Source organism: Taudactylus pleione, unplaced genomic scaffold (assembly GCF_031769625.1).
Source record: "Taudactylus pleione unplaced genomic scaffold, aTauple2 ptg000043l, whole genome shotgun sequence".
Classification (NCBI taxonomy): domain Eukaryota; kingdom Metazoa; phylum Chordata; class Amphibia; order Anura; family Myobatrachidae; genus Taudactylus; species Taudactylus pleione.
The window spans coordinates 5,105,105-5,123,640 of record NW_028284445.1 but is presented as its reverse complement, the minus strand read 5'-3'; the positions used below and the strand labels follow the sequence as shown (position 1 = coordinate 5,123,640).

Here is an 18,536-nt window from a genome sequence, read left to right as displayed (position 1 = left end):
TCTATTTACAATTACATGTGATTTTCATTGTTTTCCTGCATCTTTTTCATAGCTTAGTCTGCATAGACCTTACATCTATTCATAATTGTTATATTGGTGTTAACTCACAAATGACATATCCTGCATGGATAATCTGGGTCTCCAACCATTGAAACCACCATAACCACCCCTTTCATTAACTACAATTCTAAGGTTTTATTTCTATATTACTGCAGTTCTTGTGCTTCTTTATGGCCTAAATTAGTCATGAGCAAAGTGCACCCAGAAATGGGCTTCTCCACAAAAGTGGGTGTTTTTTTAAATTCAACCCATTAAAAATATACAATAGGACCCAATTTCTGCAAACTGTGAGCTGGTAAAATTCGACTCCAACCCCTAATTATCACATATTTTTAGTAAGCAGATAGCATTTCCCATATTTGTAGTGGGAAATGTGATCTGGCCAAAGTTACTAAAACTAAAATGTGAAAAAAAAAACGGGGGAAGCCCTGTGATAATAACGCCATCTGGAGATGGCGTTATCCAGGGTTTCCCCTAGTTCCCCGACTCCTGCTCAGCTCTAACAAGCAGAGCCGGGAGCCGGGCCTCAGTGATCGGCTGTGGTCTAAATAGACCACAAGCTGATCATTGCAGTCGTGGGGGTGGGTGGGATGGGGTGGGGGCTTAGGCGAGCCACTCGGCGCATACACAGGCATCTTCTCACTGTATTTTTTCCAAAAAATACAGCAAAAAGTTTGCGGGGGGGATTTGCAGGGACAGAGCTTAATGGCAAGCTATGTCTCTGTAAGGGATTTTTAATAAATCTGTGATATTTCCTAAATTCGCAACACACAACAACTGCATTTTAAATGCGGATTGTAGTAAATAGAGCCCTTAGAGAGCATTGAAGTTCAGATATTGACTAACACTCCTTAGGTTGTCTTATATTATTCAAATCGTGAGAGCATCTAAACTATAGTGAGTGTTCTTGTAACCATTAATTTCCTCCAATGTAAAGACGCAGTTTATTGTTGCAGTATACTGAGTATTAGTATTTGGGATAGGGGCCATCAGATTGCTTTCATTATCGGTCATTTAAAAAAGTGAGAAGAGGTATCCAAACTTATATTGTAGTTTTGTACTTTATTTTGGACCATAAGGGTTGGATTCAGAGATGGACGTTAATGCGATCGCAGATGCAATTTTGTACAGAACGCAGCTATGAAAATATGCTAATGATTCCAAGCATCAGCCAAGTATAGAGACACCCACTGCTGCCTTCTTTCCTGCGTACAACGATGCTTACCTGCATAATTATCGGTAACATCGATGCATAATGAGCAGCCATCTTGCCTTTGCGGCAGGTTGGACCAGCCACAAACACTGCAGCTCTGCTCACACGCTGAGAGCTCTCATGCTGCAAATGCAATCGCAATGGCTAGTTTATGCACGCCGATGAAACGACATTCAAATGGTCAGACACGCCTGCATTACCACCCCCAAACATTGACTACTTGTCACTCACTTTGCGAGTAGATCCTCTTTGCAAATGTAATCACAAAGCAATCACGGTACATGCACATTGCGACTAACACGCATGCACACTGGCAAACAATCGCTAGATCTGCATAAAAATCGCCATTGCGTCCGTCTCTGAATCAGGTCCTATGTACACAGATGTGGACACAAATGTCATCGCAGTTGCATTCTCTCATGGATCACAATTGCAAAAATATGAGTGATACCCCACAGCAGGGCCGGATTAAGGGCAACATGGGCCTGGGGCTGAATATGTTCAAGGGCCTATACTGAGAAGGGGAGTAGCTGTAACCAGTGCTGTGTGGGTGACCAGAGCAAAGTGTGTGTGTGTACCCCCCCATACACTATAAGCCCCACTATCTCCTTAACTACCTAAAAATAGGAAAAATATATAATTTTGTGAGAAAACTAGAAAACATTTTTAATAATTATAACCCATACCTCCCAACATGACCCTCTCCAGGAGGGACACAAAGCTCTGGTCCTGGACTTCCCTGGTAATTTATGATTGGTGGAGGCTCCAGAGGTGGGGCTGCAGTACAGTCCAAAATTCAAATAGGGGAGTCACACCAACTGCCAGTGAGTCCCAGCCAGTGATGTTTGGCAGCATGTGAAATGACAGTTGGTGTGTCTCCCCTATTTTAATTTTGAACTGTGCTGCAGCCCCACCTCTTACCAGGGAAGTCCAGGACCAGAGCATTGTGTCCCTCCTGGAGAGGGTCATGTTGGGAGGTATGATAATCTATGACTGACTGTGTGACCAGCTAGGCAGCTGGTGATCATTGTTCTGATGATGGGCCTATTTTTATATGGAGGCCTGGAGCTGGAGCCCCATTGTTAATCTGACCCTGCCCCACAGTCATGAGGTATCACTTTCTTTTGTCAGGGAGCTGCACTGCTGCAGGAGACTAGAGCCCCCAGAATCCTCTAGGGTGCACAAAAGTGACAGTTGGGGAGAGGACAGCTGAGGGTCAGGGTAGGCAGTCAGGAAGCCGGCGGACCTAATCCCGACAGCCGGCTTCCTGACTGTCATATATCGGCAAGGGTCTAAAGACAGGTGTCGATATGCCGACGCCTGTCAGTAGACATACGCCGGGAGACCGACACCCGGCATCCCGATCGAAAGGACACCGGGCACCGAGCGCGGATAGCCGCACGCGGGGGGTTAGGTTTAGGGCTCCCGGGGGGGACTTAGGGTTAGGCACCCCCTCGGGGGGCTAGGTTTAGGCAGCGGGGAAAGGGAAGTTAGTGTTAGGCACTTAGAGGGGGGATTAGGGTTAGGTACTGGGGGGGAGGTTAGGGTTAGGCACCCCTAAGGGAGGGTTAGGGTGTAGAATTAGGTTAGCTAATACTTACCTGAGAACGATCAGGATTTCCACTGCTGCCGGGATGCTGGTGACGGGATTCCAACCGCCGGACATGCGTCCGGTGGTAAATCATACCGATTCCAGCTCCAGTAACTGACAGCAGACTGAGGGGAAGCTCCCTGATCCTGAGGTGGCACCATCTTATTTAGAGCGGATGTGGGCAGAAAAGCAAAGGGAGGGTGACATTGTGAGAACAGCAGCAGAATATACAGTGGTGTCAGAGATCCTGAGAGAGAAACAACTGTCACAATCTCAGAGAGATCCCAAAGAAGTCACCTGCACATTCATTACAGACAGTGCTGCAACTGCTCTTGTTAGTATGCAGAACTTTAAGCACTACTATGCAGTACTCTAATGCTTTATACTACAGAGACTATTTCTTGCAGAATTGTTCAATTTAATAATTTTGTGCAGGATTTCATTGTCGTTAAGTGTAGGATATAACTTTGAATATATATTTTGTGATTGAATTACGTCTTAAACCAGATAGCTGAATAAACCGTATTGTTACTTTGCATAATATTTTTGTCCCTATTTCTGTTAACCTGGAGATAGACCTTGCCTCTCTGGGGCAGCAAGTATTTTCAGAAGAGGACCATCCTACATCAAGGTACCTCACCTCTGAAAACATTGCTCCCACTTCACATCAAAAGCAACCAGGGTATCACATATACTAATGATCCACACACACTCGCCATCCAGTGGTTAGAGACGCCCACTGACAGTAACTCATATCTGCCGCTCACACATTTCTGGAAAATGAAGAGGAAAATAAACTTTTAAAACCAAAGTTTAAAAAGTGAATTTAGCTTTAAAGTCAACCCTTATGAAAAGGTATCAAGATAAATAATCAAGTTTACCATGGGGGTTGGGTACGGGATGCCGTCGCTCAGGATCCCGGCAGTTAAAATCCTGACGCCGGCATCCTGACAGGGTTAGGATACAGACGCCTGTCGGTAGGTATCATAATGCTTCTCCTACCCCTACCTCTAACCTTTCTTCCCCGGAGCCTAAACCTAACCCTCCCCCTAGTGGCTAACCCCTACCCCTCCCACTAACCCCGCTAATTACCTTCGGGATACAGGCGGTCGGGATGCTGACGCTGGGATTCTGACAGGTGTCAGGACTCCGGTGCCGATATTGTAAGCTCCGGCATCACCTTTGCTGCAATATTGACCGGAATCCTTTTACCATGAAATTACCTTTGAAAATCATGGTAATTATGGTCATAATTTGTCATAATAATAACCAGGGTACTCTTTTTTTGTAAAGGATAACTCCAGTACCATTTAAATATTTCCCCTTTGTAGTGTATTCTCTACAATAAATCCTTTACAAAAATTGCCAAATCGATCAGGTAGAAACTGTGCATTGAAATGGTGGAGTTAAACTCTAAGGATATTATTACATTGAACATTCACTAAAAATGTTATTTGCTCTCTCTGATCACAATTGTTAGTCATGTCTGCGGACGTACGGTCTAAGTAATTGCTGTTGTTTAAAATTGATGCGTGTGCGGCCAGCTTTATGTCCTGCTAAAAAAAAAAATACCCTTGTGTCATTTAACCAGCCAGGTCATCAGTTTGTCCGATCCTTTTTTTCTTTTCTTTTTCCTTAATGAACCTGCTTCTAAAATTTCCTAATTGCCAGAAAGGAGACAGTAAACTGAAAAATCATCACATTTGTGTTACTGTAGTTGTGCTGTTCTCAGGTGCAATTCAATCTTAGATTGTCTCAGTGCACATCTTTTAATTATTTATGATTAATTCCAAAAGGATTCTACTTGTCAGTTCCATTAACAGCATCATATAGCATCACCCTACCATACTAAATGCATGTACACATATAATCCCCAAATCACGCTTCATATACATTTTTGACTCAAGACTTCAATCTGTGTACTTATTTGTTATGTGCTCCTTTACACAAACAATAGATAGTTTCCTTAGTGGGCCTTCTGCAGAGGGGAATGCAAGTCTGTGTTGCAGAGAAAGTAGCTTGTATACTAGCCGGCTTTCTGGCTGCTCTCTCCTGGAGGGTTGGCACAAAATGGGGTGTGGCAGCGACCTAGGTAGTTTATGTCGGAGCATTGTAGCGTGATTGAGTAATTGTATGTAGTGCTGATATAACAGCCACTGTAAAGAGGGGGGCGTTGCTATAAAGAGATGATTTAGCGCAATATACTCATTTAGTTCTGTGTACGCAATGCAGGTGCAATTCCATCCATCTTGCATTCAGCTCTGCAACAGTTCCCCTGTGGTTCCAGTTTTTCTGATCATCAGTACAGACAGCGGTGGGTGTAGCAGTGCGTCTTGTGCCAGCTCCGCCCCTTGAGCGCATGATGTCATGCAGAGGAGACGGGGCTGACAGCACTAGGAAGTGCAGCACTGTCTAGAGCATCCTGAGGACGCTCCGAGTGGCTGTACAGACTGCAGGGTGCCTGCCTGGAGCATCCAAAAGATGCTCCATGTGGCACTGCATCAGCAATCCTGGCTGCAGGATGCCATTCAATGCACCCTGCTAGCCAGAAGCTAGGGCAGTGATGGTGCCGCTCACAGAGCCCTGCGCTATGTGCAATGGCACACCCATAGTTATGGACCTGAGTACAGAAAGAAACTCTTCTCATGTCAGCTCCTCTTCATCTTTACTCAAGTTTTCATTTAACATCATTAGTTTAATATGCAAACTGCTTCCGCAACTTCTTCCAATTAAAATAATATTTGTTCAAATTTTTGTTATTATGGAAACGTCTTTTTTTATTTTTGCTGCATCCTCTGTTTTTCTTAACTGGTTATGATCAGTGGTCGAAGTGGAAAAGTGGATAGCAGCAGGAGTGGCTGTATAGCATTCCACCACATACCGGCCCACTGCCAGCAGTGCCTTTTATGTTATCTCTTCATTTACATGGTTCAAGACTGACTTTGCAGTGCATTTTATGTAGCATATAGTTTTTACTGTTAAGTGGTTTCATATTTTACAAGTAAATATAAAAAATATACAAATGTATATCCCCTTGGACCTATAGATATTTTGGTTTTACTTTATATTTAATAATGAATGAAATATACCTCTCAGAAAAGACAAAAATAGAAAAAATAGGTAGTTTGAGCTAAGAAATAAAATCCAGACATTTTGTGGGGATAACATGGGTAGAGGCAGGTAACATAAGTAGAGGGAGGGCAAGATTAACAATAGGGCGGATGGAGCTACAGCTCCAGGCCTCCAAATAAAAATAGGCCCATCATCATGACAGCAGGATGTAGACTGACCATCTGCTCTCCACACGATCAGCCATAAATCATAAGTAGTAAAATTGTATTTCTATTTACTTCACACAATAAAGCATTTTTTTTCTTTTACTTATTTATGGAGACATTGGGGCTATGATTATAGAGGATGTATATGCCCATGTGGCTCTGGCCACACCACACAGCACTGATCACACCTCATCTGATTCTCATAATAGGCCCTTGATCATTTTCAGCTACAGGCCCATTTGGCCCTCAATCTGGCCCTGGGTAGGGGGCAGGAAGGGTGGGGAAGAGAGGGTCTGTTCGCCATCTTGGATTTCCAAGCCTTATCATTCTTTTAATGCTATGGTTTGGTTGTTTTTAGGGGCACTATTATTTGATTTTAGAAAATATATTTAGATAAACCCTTTTAAGGGGTTTATCCAATTTTGGGGCCGATTCAGCCCCTGACACAGTCCCGATTCAGTAGTAACTGACCGATAGTTTCAGAACTGTTTATACACCACAGTCCGCAGTTCCACTGCCATTGTCACCTTACTTGTCTGAAGGTCCGCCGATGTTCCCGATGATGATCCCATGCAGCGGATCTGAGAAGGTGCAGGTGGGTGTCTCAATTCAAAAGACGACACCTGCATCATTTACATACAGTATCTTCTCAGATCCGCTGGTACCGAAGCAAGCACTGATCACTCCTGAGTCCGCCTCTGAATCAGGCCCTTTGCGCAGTCTTTTCGACTCCCTTAAAGGATTTCAATTATGCACCAGCCCAGAGTTGGCGATCTTTGGGTCTCATACTATACTTTGAATGGGATTAATTTTGTATCTCCATGTTGCAAAGAGAAGTGCATTTATAGGAGCACTCTGATCAATGCAATAAAAACAGTTCCGAAGTCCCTTCACTTGCATGATTCATTTAAGTCATAAATGATATTAAACTGTACAGTATAAGGAAAACATAAATGTAGCAAAATGGGTGGATCATACACTGTTGCAAAACGCATCTCTAGAGACTCTGGACCTGATACAGACCCGCCCACTAGGATGATTTCGCTTTTACCTGCAGATGGTTCACTTTCTGCCCATGCGTATACATCGCAGTGCGCAAACCAGTGAGAGAGTTGGGGAAGCGTTCGCTCACTGCGCATAGACTGCCCAGTTGAATGAGTGACAGGAGAGGCCATTTGTGGGTGGTGACAGGGGCTGGCCATTAAAAATGGGGGAGTGGAGGTGCGAACGCAGGCGTGCCTGAGCGTCTCAACGGCGTTTCAGAGGCGTGCATAAATAAGAGGGAGTGTCATAGTACACGTCACCTGGCTGGATTTTACAGTGCTTGCTGTAGGGTATGGTCAACTACAAGCGCTGCAATTGCATCCAATGGTACTCAATGTTAGCGATGGTTGCATACAATTCCTGGAGATGACATACGCAAGTGGGCGTCTTAAGACAGGCTGGTGGGTGTCTGCATGCACAATGCGATCACACGCCAAGACATAGTGGGCATGCTAATGCCTTGCCGTGCGATCGCCTGCCTTGCTAAATTTGCATACGCATCAAGCGAGCAAACGCATCTAGCGAGCGGGTCTGAATCAGGTCCTCTGCACAACTAAACTCACTTCAAGATAGCAGAGGCATCTACCTCAATGTGCCCAGGCTTGCCCTCCCAGATGCACCAGTGCGAGATCCAGCCTAATGGCTAAAACAAATATATAAATGAATAATTTATTAATTTACACACAAAGATATATTCATACACACAAACATATATACAGACACACAAACATATATACAGTACAATCATATATACTGTTTTGTTTAATATTTGTGTATTAGTTACAATTTTGATGCAATCCCGAAAGATAGATGTTACAATATAAACGAAACACAGATTACCTCACACTGACTTGTCGCGCTGAATTCTTAATTTGTTCGAGTGACAACAGGTACAAAGATGAGTTTGGCCTTTAGGCTGCTTGAACATGCAATAAGCAGCCTGATAGGACTGCTGGTAATGAGCAAATTCAGCAGTCAGTGAACTCAGAGGGACCTTGGAATGAAAGACAAATAGCTATGGAATTGCTTCTGAGGCTATCAAGGCATGCAAAACCAATAACAAATGTATACATTTCAAATACAGATTACAGAAATCAAATTATGGCATGCTACACTGATAGGTCAGGCTTTCTGGTCAAATCTGTATGAGATAGAGAAGAATAAATAAGTCGGTATAAACATCAATGCAGAGACTAATGTTCTTACTCGGTGAGCTCATATACTGGAGTACTTTGCGCACTGTAATTATATAAATACTAGGGATGTGCAGGCTCGGATAGGTTCGAGTTTGCACGTTGAGTTCGGATTTTTCCCTCCAAAAAAACTGAACTCAGAAAGAGGCAAAACGTCATCTTACATGGACGAACATCATCATTCCTGGACAAAAGTCCAGGAATGATGATGTTCGTCCATGTAAGATGACGTTTTGCCTCTTTCTGAGTTCCGTTTTTTTGGAGGGAAAAATCCGAACTCAACGTGCAAACTCGAACCTATCCGAGCCTGCACATCCCTAATAAACACTAGACACTAAGCACTCCTGTTTTCTGTTGTTCCCCCTATCGTTCCCCTCTGTAATTGTCCCTGAAGGCCATCACAAGACTAATCCTCCTCTCCCCATTATCCCCAGAGTCCATTCAACCTACTAACCCTCTCGTCAATGTCCTCATCAACTCCTCCCTTCCATACATCTATGAGCTCGTCACAAGATGCATTCCCACTTGCTCTCTTCCATTTGACTGTGACCTCCTCTCTGTTATCTACATCTTTCTCCTGCCTCTAAATGCCCCCACACACGGTACGATTTACAAACGATCCAATCTCGTTTGCGATTTCCCATGAAATCCTGAACAAACAATAGAGTGCCTACACATGGAACGATTGTACAAAAGACCAAACGATATAGATGGGTCGTTAACGATTGCAAATAATGGAATTTAAATAATGGGAGGGCTTAACTAGGGGGTATATAAAGCAGGTGCCATATTAGTTCTGGGCACTTCTGCTCTGTGACTAATGAGGCTTGGTTTATACCCTGCTGACGCTGTACATTGCTATTATGCTCTGCTTTGTTTTTGGCTTGCAAAGTGTGTTTATCCTGCATTCTATTCTGTGGTGATGAATTCCTATCGCTATAAGCTTCTGCTAGGATATGGCTATATGAGGCTGAGAGATGAGGGAGCTGAGGAAAGAAGGAAAATGAGGTCCTGTTGGACGAAGGAGTGGCTGATGAGGAGGGAGACTCTTCCCATATGCTGCTGCTGATGGAGATTAGGGAGAACAACCCGGACGATTACCGCAACTACCTGTGCATGGATGACGTCACTTTCCAGGAGTTGCTGTGGCTGGAGACCACCTATATCCAGAGGCAGAATACCAATTATGCCGAGGGCCATTCCTACTGAGGAGGGGCTGATTGCTACCTTGAGGGTCCTGGCTACAGGAAGGTCCTTGGAAGACCTGAAGTTTGGGACCCTCATTTCCCCCCAGGCTTTGGGCGTCATCATTCAGGACACCTGCAAAGCCATTGTGAATGTCCAGAAGTTCCAGTACTTTAAGGTGAGTAAAAACACTACACTTATTTTTCTAGTGAAAGAAATTTTTTCTTTTTTTTTTTACCAAAATGTAGAAAAAAACAACCAACATGGCTGTATATTTGCAACATGGCAACCTTTATGGCTGCATATTTGAAATCAGGCTACCAACATGGCTGCAAGTGTTATTAACCAACATGGCTTAAATTGTTAATATAAAAAGTGTGTTATCAACAAGTGTTATCTGTCCCAATAGCTATGCTGCTCTATGGTATACAGTGGGTCAGACGGTGGAAGAATAGGCCAAGAAACACATAGCGCAAGTACAGATTGTGGTCCCGGCTTCCAACAATCTGTCCTTACACCATGTGTTTACTGACCATGGGGGTCATTCAGACCCACTCGCAAGCGGCAGTACGCTCGCAAGTGGGTTGATGTTCCCCACTGCGCATGCGCACGACGGAGGGAGCTCCATCGTGCGCATGCGCGAGATCCGGCTAGCGACGGGGAATCCGTCGCTCGGGGTCTCGCACCAAAGGGGGCGTGCTGTCGATGGTGACTGACAGCACGCCCCCCTTTGGTGGGCGTGCCGGGGGCGTGCCTGCCAGACGGAGGCGTTCCCATGGGAACGCCTACCGTCTGAAGCCGGCCCCACTGACATCACTAATGATGTCAGTGGGAGTGATTTTGGCTCTGATAGAGCCAAAATCACTCCAGGGCTTGTGGCTGGGAAACCCTACCGCAGGGTTTCCGTCGCAAGTCCGATGGTCGCGATGGTCAAGACCATCGCGACCATCTTTTTGGACGCTCGTATATGCTGTGGGTGGTGACCCACAGCTATACGAGCGTCCAGGAGGATGCTCCATTTTAATGGAGGAGGGCCCTGATTCAGAGTGAGCGCTCTGGTCAGAGCGTCCGGCTCTGAATCAGGGCCCATGTCCAATCTGCTTCATCACCACCATATATCATAGAGTAGCTATTGGGAGAGATAAAACTTGTTGATATTTTTAAGAGGAAATATAAAAATTAAAATAAACTTGTGGGAGTAGGGTGGGATGGGGTTGGACCCAACAGTGTAGTGGGCTGGTAGGTGGCTGGCCAGTTTGAATGTGATGTGGAGGGACCAATCATCTGAAGTGGCTGGACAGTTATCTGGGGCAGAGGCTCGTCAGTAAGCCTTGTGGTGCTGGACAGTTGTTTTATTTTACCCCTTATCACAGTTTCATATATTATTCTCTCAGCATGGATCTGCTGTACCGGATCCATTGCAGGGAAAGAATTGGCGATATGGTTGCCCAGGTTATCAAACATATCGGGTGGATTTTGGAGGGCCTCCTCCACTTGCTTCATTAGTCCTGATGAAGACTGATAGATTGGGGCCCTGTGCCTATATCTTCGCTTGGTAGGAGGCTGACTGGATTCTCCCTTGCTCTTGGTGACGGCAGCCATTTGGGGGCTAGGGCTCAGGTCAAGATCAGGTGTATAAGAATGTTGGAGGGGAGAAAAAAATAGCACAAATAAAATGTTATGTTTTTTTCTAATTTTATTCTAGTTTCCCTCAACGGCGGAGGAGTGGCAATCCATTGCTGAGGAATTTGAACGAAGTGGAATTTTCCCAACTGTGGTGGAGTGATTGATGGAAGACATATCCTCATTACCCACCTGCCCATGGCAGATCTTATTATTATAATTACAAGGGTTTTTTAGTATAGTACTCATGGCGGTGGTGAAAGCCAACTATGAGTTTATATTTGTTGATGTAGGGAAAAATGGCCGTGCTTCTGATGGAGGCTCCTTTAAATAAATCCTCTTCTATGATAAGTTTACCGCCAACCGCCTAAAATTGCCAACTACAGTGGAAACAAAGCATGGCCTAAACTATGTATTTGTGGCTGACGAGGCATTTGCACTACACGAACACTTGATGAAGCCGACTAAAGAAAAGCGGATATACAATTACTGGCTATCCAGGGCACGGCGGATTGTTGAGAACGCCTTTGGCATTCTCAGCAACCATTTCAGATTCTTCCAGATGGCCATCAATCTACGTGTCGACAAAATTGATTCGGTCATCTTGGCATGCTTTGTCCTACACAATTTCCTGAGAATCAAAACAACCAGCTAACAGAGGACATCAGGCACAGCTATGCCAGACGACCCAGCCCAGCCATAGGAGACAGTCCAAATGCACTCTGTGGAAAAACCTGTCAATCTGCAGACAATGGGGACTGCTTGGGCTAAAGAGGTCAGGGAGCAATACCCGGCCTATTTTAATGGAGTGGGGGCTGTGCCATGGCAGGAGGACTGTCTCCAATGAAAAAATGTGGACAATTTGGAACTGTTAAAACAACTTTAATAACAAACATTTGGCATGGTGTGTCTGTACTTACCACAACCAAATACGACGAATGTGCCGCTTCCTCTGTGTCCTCTTCTGGCTCTCCTGGCACATTCTCAACCATTAGACACTGTGAAACTCTTTGTGGCTCTTGGTCGTGATTGAACCGGAGCAGGTCAAAGTACCATAACGAGCTCTTACATACATCATCGGCCCCTGCTCCTGAAGCCCACGAGTCCTGTTGTTTTTTTATACTCTTTGAGATAGACTGTCCGCAGATTTTGAATTTTGTCCTTCACCCATTGTGGACACGCCTCATTGTGATAGGGCTTGCTGTAAGTAACAAGGTCCTCTATGGCTGCAGCTTTTTATTCCTTGTTGCTGTAATTCTTCAATTTTATTTTCCATAAACACTCGTGCCTCTGGTATAATTCTAGGAATCCAGTCACTAATTCCTTTTCTCTTGCATTTGTCATGTCTGTCTAGAAAAAGGAAATAAAAACTGATTATATACACCAACTTTTCTTAAATGTTTTCATTGTGTTTACTGTTTTTAATGTTGTTACTGTTTGTTCAGTTTTAATGTTGTTAAATTTTAAATGTTTTTAATGTTTATATTTTTAAAAATGTTAGTTTATTGGTTATGTTTTTAAAATATCAAAATTTAAAAAATCATTTTTTAGTGTTAACAATATACCTTTGCATTATAATACCACATTTTACATCAAACTTGGTGGCCATAAAAAAAAATCCATATGTAGAAACATTGACGTAACATTGATGGGACAATGTTATAACATTGGTGGCCCTGTGGCGTAATAATCACAATGATAATACAGTGGGTTAATAACATTGGTGGTACAGTGGGTAACATTAGTGGTACAGTGGGTTAATAACATTGGTGGTACAGTGGGTAACATTGGTGGCACAGTGGGTTAATAACATTTGTGGTGCAGTGTGCCAATAACATTGGTGGTACAGTGTGCTAATAACATTGGTACAGTAGATTAATAACATTGGTGGTACAGTGGACATTGGTGGTGCAGTGGGTTAATAACATTGGTGGTACAGTGAATTAATAATATTGGTGGTACATTGGGTTAATTCATTGGTGATGCAGTGGGTTTACATTGGTGGGCCAGTGGAATACATTGGGGTGCAGTGGTATACATTGGGGTGCAGTGGAATACATTGGTGCTTTGTATACTTACTAGAATCAACAAGCCAAATCTCCCCAGATGATCCACGTTGCTGCTATCTCCATCTCCCTCATCATCTGTCACAGAATGGAGGAGGGGAATAGCCAGGAGCAGTGACGACATATCATACATTGTATCATTCATCGTGCATACACACCAAAACGATGTGTGCCAAATCATGAAAGATAGGTCGATATCTTTCTGCAGGTTCAAGAGATCATCAACCATGATCAGCGACAGTGAGAGCGCGCATCGGCATCGTTATCTTCCCCACACACGGCACTTTTTAAACGTAATTCCAATCGATCGAAAACAGCCAAATCGTGTAACAAATTGCTCACTTATGGAACCCTCCTACCCTACCTGACCAGATGCTCCTGTAACCTCCAGTTTTTCAAGTACTCTCTGAAAACCCAACTCTCGCTGTAGTCTATCTAACTCCCATCTGACATCTGACAACCCTCTGCATGTTCTCCCTACTACTGTCCCATGTCCCATTAGCTCCTATTGACTGTAAGCTGTCATGAGCAGGGTTCTCCATACCCTCTGTCTCATGCCTGCACCTCCTTTGTGAAACTTGTGTGTATTTGTTATTATCTTTTATTAATATGATGCCACAAAGGCTCTGCAGTGCCATACATAGGGGTAAAAATTTGCAACAAAAGTGCATACAGTAGATACAACATGGTGCAAACATGAGCATAACTTGACATATATACACATACACTTTACATATATACATAATTGTAAATCTCAGATTACATAATTATGTAGAGAATATAGATAGGAGAGGGCGCTGACCGTGACATTTTACAATCTAGAGGAGCTATGTGTGAATACATAGAGCATGAGGGTAACAGAGTCTGGAGGCTGGGAGTCAGCAGGCAAGTCTAATTGGGCAAGGTAGGGTATTCCAGAGATACGGAGCAACACATAAGTCCTTAAGGTGAAAGTGGGATTAGGTAATCACAGGAGGAAAGAAGGCAGTCAGGAATGTGAGAGGAAATAAGTCTGGAGATGTAGTAAGCGGTGAGGTTTCAGGGGCAAACACAGGATTTCTAGAGGGGGGTTTCCAAATGCCTGATATTAGAGCAAGTGTGGCCAGTCCATGAAGAGGGCAGAATTAGCACTTAACCAGCTATAATATACATTATTATACAAAGAATATTGTATGTAATAATCCTGACATATACAGGACCAGCAATCACAGTATGCCATTATATGTAGGGCCATCCTGCCTGAGCTGAATGTTTTTATTTCAGATGTGGGCTGCATTCCAGATCATTTGAGCAAGTCCAGAAAGTCCAGGGGGAGCAGCAAAAGAACCTTTCACTGCCCTGGACATATATGTACAGATTGGCCTCCTTATGCACTAAATAGTGTATTATTATACAGTAATAATAATTTACCATATAGATGGTCTATATATTAGTGCACCCCTAACAGTATGTTTTCCAGAACTCCTAGTTGGTGCACAAGTGCATTTATTACTGGCTCACACATTTTAAAAGACAGGTTGTGCTAATTATTTCATTTGTGACACTGGGGAGATCTTAAAAACATGCACCATTAGTATTATATGCTATTTCTATTGTGGTCATCATGGTGTGGACTAGGGAGGGGGGTTTCTAGGCAACCGGAAACTCCCCAGCATTTGCCTATGGGGGTTTAGGAATTTGTAGGTGATGGAGAGAAGTTCTGAAGGGAATAGGATATAGCGTAGGGGTTGGCAATAAGTGGCCCCCCCAGCTGTTGTAGAACTACATATTCCAGCATGCTCTGCCACAGTTTTGCTATTTGGCCATGCTAAAACTGATGCAAGGCATGCTGGGATTTGTAGTTCAACACCAACTGGAGGGCCGCTTATTGCCCACACCTGATATAGAGCATACTTGCCAACTTTTAATGTCAACATATGATCCAGATAATAATTTCCTTTCTATACTGGGGTTAAAAAATTTTTATATAGAGATCAAAGAAAATGGAAAATAATCAATTCATTATAAACTTTCTGTTAAGATACCAAAATACATGATGGCATTTAAATATCCATATTAGCAATGTTAAATGTACATTATTATTCATGAATGGACTTAGTATCGCATAGAATTAATGTGGCCTTTATTGATCTATTTCAGTTGGCCGTCACTTCCAGACCGGATGAGTTTCATGGAAGAACGTCACTGGTGGATCTCCAAGATGTAATAAGATTTGTGGTCCCTTCATAGATCTTCACAGAGGCCCCAACATTGTTCATGCCAACATGTCAGGACTTGGTCCTTCAGTTACTTTACCAGAAGAAATGGGGAATGGAACTTTTCTGGAACTGTTCCCCACCTCTCTTTCAACTTCAGTGGATTCTTCGTCTTCAGCAACTAATCGGTTATCAAACGTTTATGTCTACGTGTCCATCTTTCTTAGCCTGTTAGCCTTTCTTCTACTGCTGCTAATCATTGCTCTTCAGAGACTAAAAAATATTATCTCCTCAACGTCATCCTATCCAGAATATACCAGTGATGCAGGGAGCTCCTTCACTAATTTGGAAGTTTGTAGCATCTCTTCCCAGCGATCTTCTTTTTCTAACCTTTCTTCGTAAGATAAGATAAAATAGAATTCCTAAAGACAGGGAACGTGGAAATACGTTGCATGTGACTCACACCTTTGAATCTGAATAGACATCCCTTATTCTCTTTGAACCAATGCTGCTTTTTAACTCAATTTTGCTTTTGTCGTTTATTCGTTTCATCTGCTTCGTGCCCAATTTCAGTCAACTTGAATGTTTCCCTTGTTAAATAAACTTATAAAGCAAATGTAGTCCCTCTAATCAGGACACTCACCGAGATCAAAGCTTTTCAGGTTTTAGAGCTCTTGATCTCAACAGCAGCCTGAGCTGTTACACCTGCATATAACCTGCTGCCTATTGTGCGTCTATAAGCCTTATGTTTAGTGTTAGGATTTTACATTCATGAGTTTTCTGCAGATATGTTCAGTTTTAATAGAACACAATTTTGAGGGTATATTCTCTGCAATTTCTATATTCTTCTGTAATCTTGCATCAGCAAGAATAGTTATAGCTAAGAACACTGTAGTATTAACCAAATGGCATGTAAACTATCTACACTGCATTGGAACTATCCACAAAAGTAGACACATAGCCAGGTGGCTATAATGAGGAAACCAGAGGCAGCTGTCTTTGGCAGAAAGGTTTGGGGGCTCCACATATAGGAATTCGTTTAAAACAGTCTTGCAAACAAGTCTGAAGAAGTTGTTTCTAATGGGGTTTATATTTTACGTCAACAGTGTCAAGGCCGACAGTCATAAGAACATAAGAATGTCGACATTCAGCATGTTGACAATCTATTTATACAGTACCGCTAACCCTAAAGCTACCCCTAAACCTAACATGAATGTCAACATTTTGTCCATGTTGACATTTTCCAGTTGTCGACATTTATTATGTCAACATTTTAACCATGTGAACATCATAACCGTCGACATTCAGGTGTCGACATAATGATTGTCGACATAGTGACCGTCGACTTTATGACTGCAAACCATTTCTTGTTTATTGTTGGCTTTCAAAAGGCCAATATTGACTGATTGTTTTTTTTTTACTATAAACTAAAGACAATTTCTATTTGAATGCTGGATATTGGGGGCACCATTTCAGGTACACAAGCGATAGTTATAAACATAATGTATCCAGGCGCTTTATGGGGAACAAATTAATTTATAATTTTCCTGGTGAGCAGTACAGATGTGCCATATAATCTGCGTGCTGTAAACATTGTGGTTATTCTCGAATTGTTGCAAAATACCTCAGTAGCCAATAGGCAACCGAGATCAGTAAGCTGAGAATCAACCTACCTACAGTAACTCAATTAGTGTCAGGACTTCAGCTCCAAGCTATTCAGAAAGATCACTTCAGAACTAGGACACTGAAAGATACTGTAGCATTAAAGATATGGTCAACACTGTAAAAATGTCTAACAGTATGAAGAGATGAATAGTTTCACCCTAAATAGCAATTATTACCAATGAAAACCTGATGCTTGGTGAATATTCTGTAATTATCTACTGTGTAACGCATTAAATTATTCTTAGAACATGAGCAGAACATGAGCAGGTCAAACATTTTCTTGAAAAAACATTTTGGTATTCTACCTCTTTTATAATTATTATTATTTGTTTCCTTGTTCTAATATCCAGCAATAGAAGTTTGCAAAGTGTATCTGAATAAGCCCTTAGCTTCATACCGGAGATGTGTAATACTAATAATAGATTTCTGCCCATAACACATTTCAGAAATGTAATTACAGTATTGCGATCATTTCCCTTTTAGGTGCTGACCTTTAAATCGGACCATCTACCAGTTACAATTTATATTCAGCAAAGATCTTTGTCTGTAATCAGACATGACTGCTAATATTGTAGGGGAGATTTATCAAAGCTTGGAGAGAGATAAGGAGGAGAGATATAAAACACCAACCAATCAGCTCTTGTCATTTATCAAACAGAAGGCGGAATGTACTAAGCATTGCATCCAAGATGCTGTACATCCCGTCTGTCTTTGTGTACATACTATACCATGGTTAATTACTGCAGTAGTCACCTAGAAATGTGATTTACACCGCAAAGATAGAGCTGTCCTTTGTGATGCCCCCGGCTAGAGGGACTTCCGGATTTAACACCCAGAAGTCCCTCTGGCATCCTTATGCGCATGTACAGAATGACACAGGCCACGGGGGGTGATGGGAGGGATCTGATCAGATCCATCTCAGAGTAAGCGTCCCAGTAAGAAACCCATATGCTTCTATTGAGTAACGCCACCTGAAGGTGGCGTTACCCACTGGGACGAAGTACATATGTTTAGTACATATGGAAAATGCGGTAAAACCCCCGTTTTTGGAATTTTTTACCGCATTTTCCCCTTTAGTACATCCCGGCCACAGGCTGTAAAATGACAGTTAGAAGCTGATTGGTACTTTATCTCTCTCCACTTTATCTTTTTCCAAGCTTTGATATATCCCCCCCCCTTCCAGTGTACTATTATGTATTTAAATTAGGGATGTGCAGGCTCAGATAAGTTCGAATTTTCCCGCCAAGTTTGGATTTTTCCCGCCAAAAATTGGGTCTCAGAAAGAGGCAAAACGTCATCTTCCTGGAGAAAAGTCCATGGAAGATGCTGTTTGTCCATGAAAGATGTTCGTTTTGCCTCTTTCTGAGACCCGATATTTGGCGGGAAAAATCCGAACTTGGCGGGAAAATTCAATCCTATCCCA

At 42.8% G+C, this 18,536-nt stretch overlaps 1 protein-coding gene across 2 annotated transcripts in view; it reads left to right on the top strand.

Annotated features, from left to right (window-relative positions):
- Positions 1–16,064, top strand: part of SERTM1 (serine rich and transmembrane domain containing 1) — a 36,633-nt gene extending 20,569 nt beyond the window's left edge. For both annotated transcript variants that reach the window (XM_088460141.1, XM_088460142.1), the window contains exon 2: positions 15,393–16,064. In XM_088460141.1, the coding sequence (XP_088316267.1) occupies positions 15,518–15,850 (333 nt within the window). In that variant the 5' untranslated portion in view covers positions 15,393–15,517 and the 3' untranslated portion in view covers positions 15,851–16,064. The remainder of the gene's footprint in view (positions 1–15,392) is intronic.
- The last annotated feature ends 2,472 nt before the right edge of the window (positions 16,065–18,536 follow it).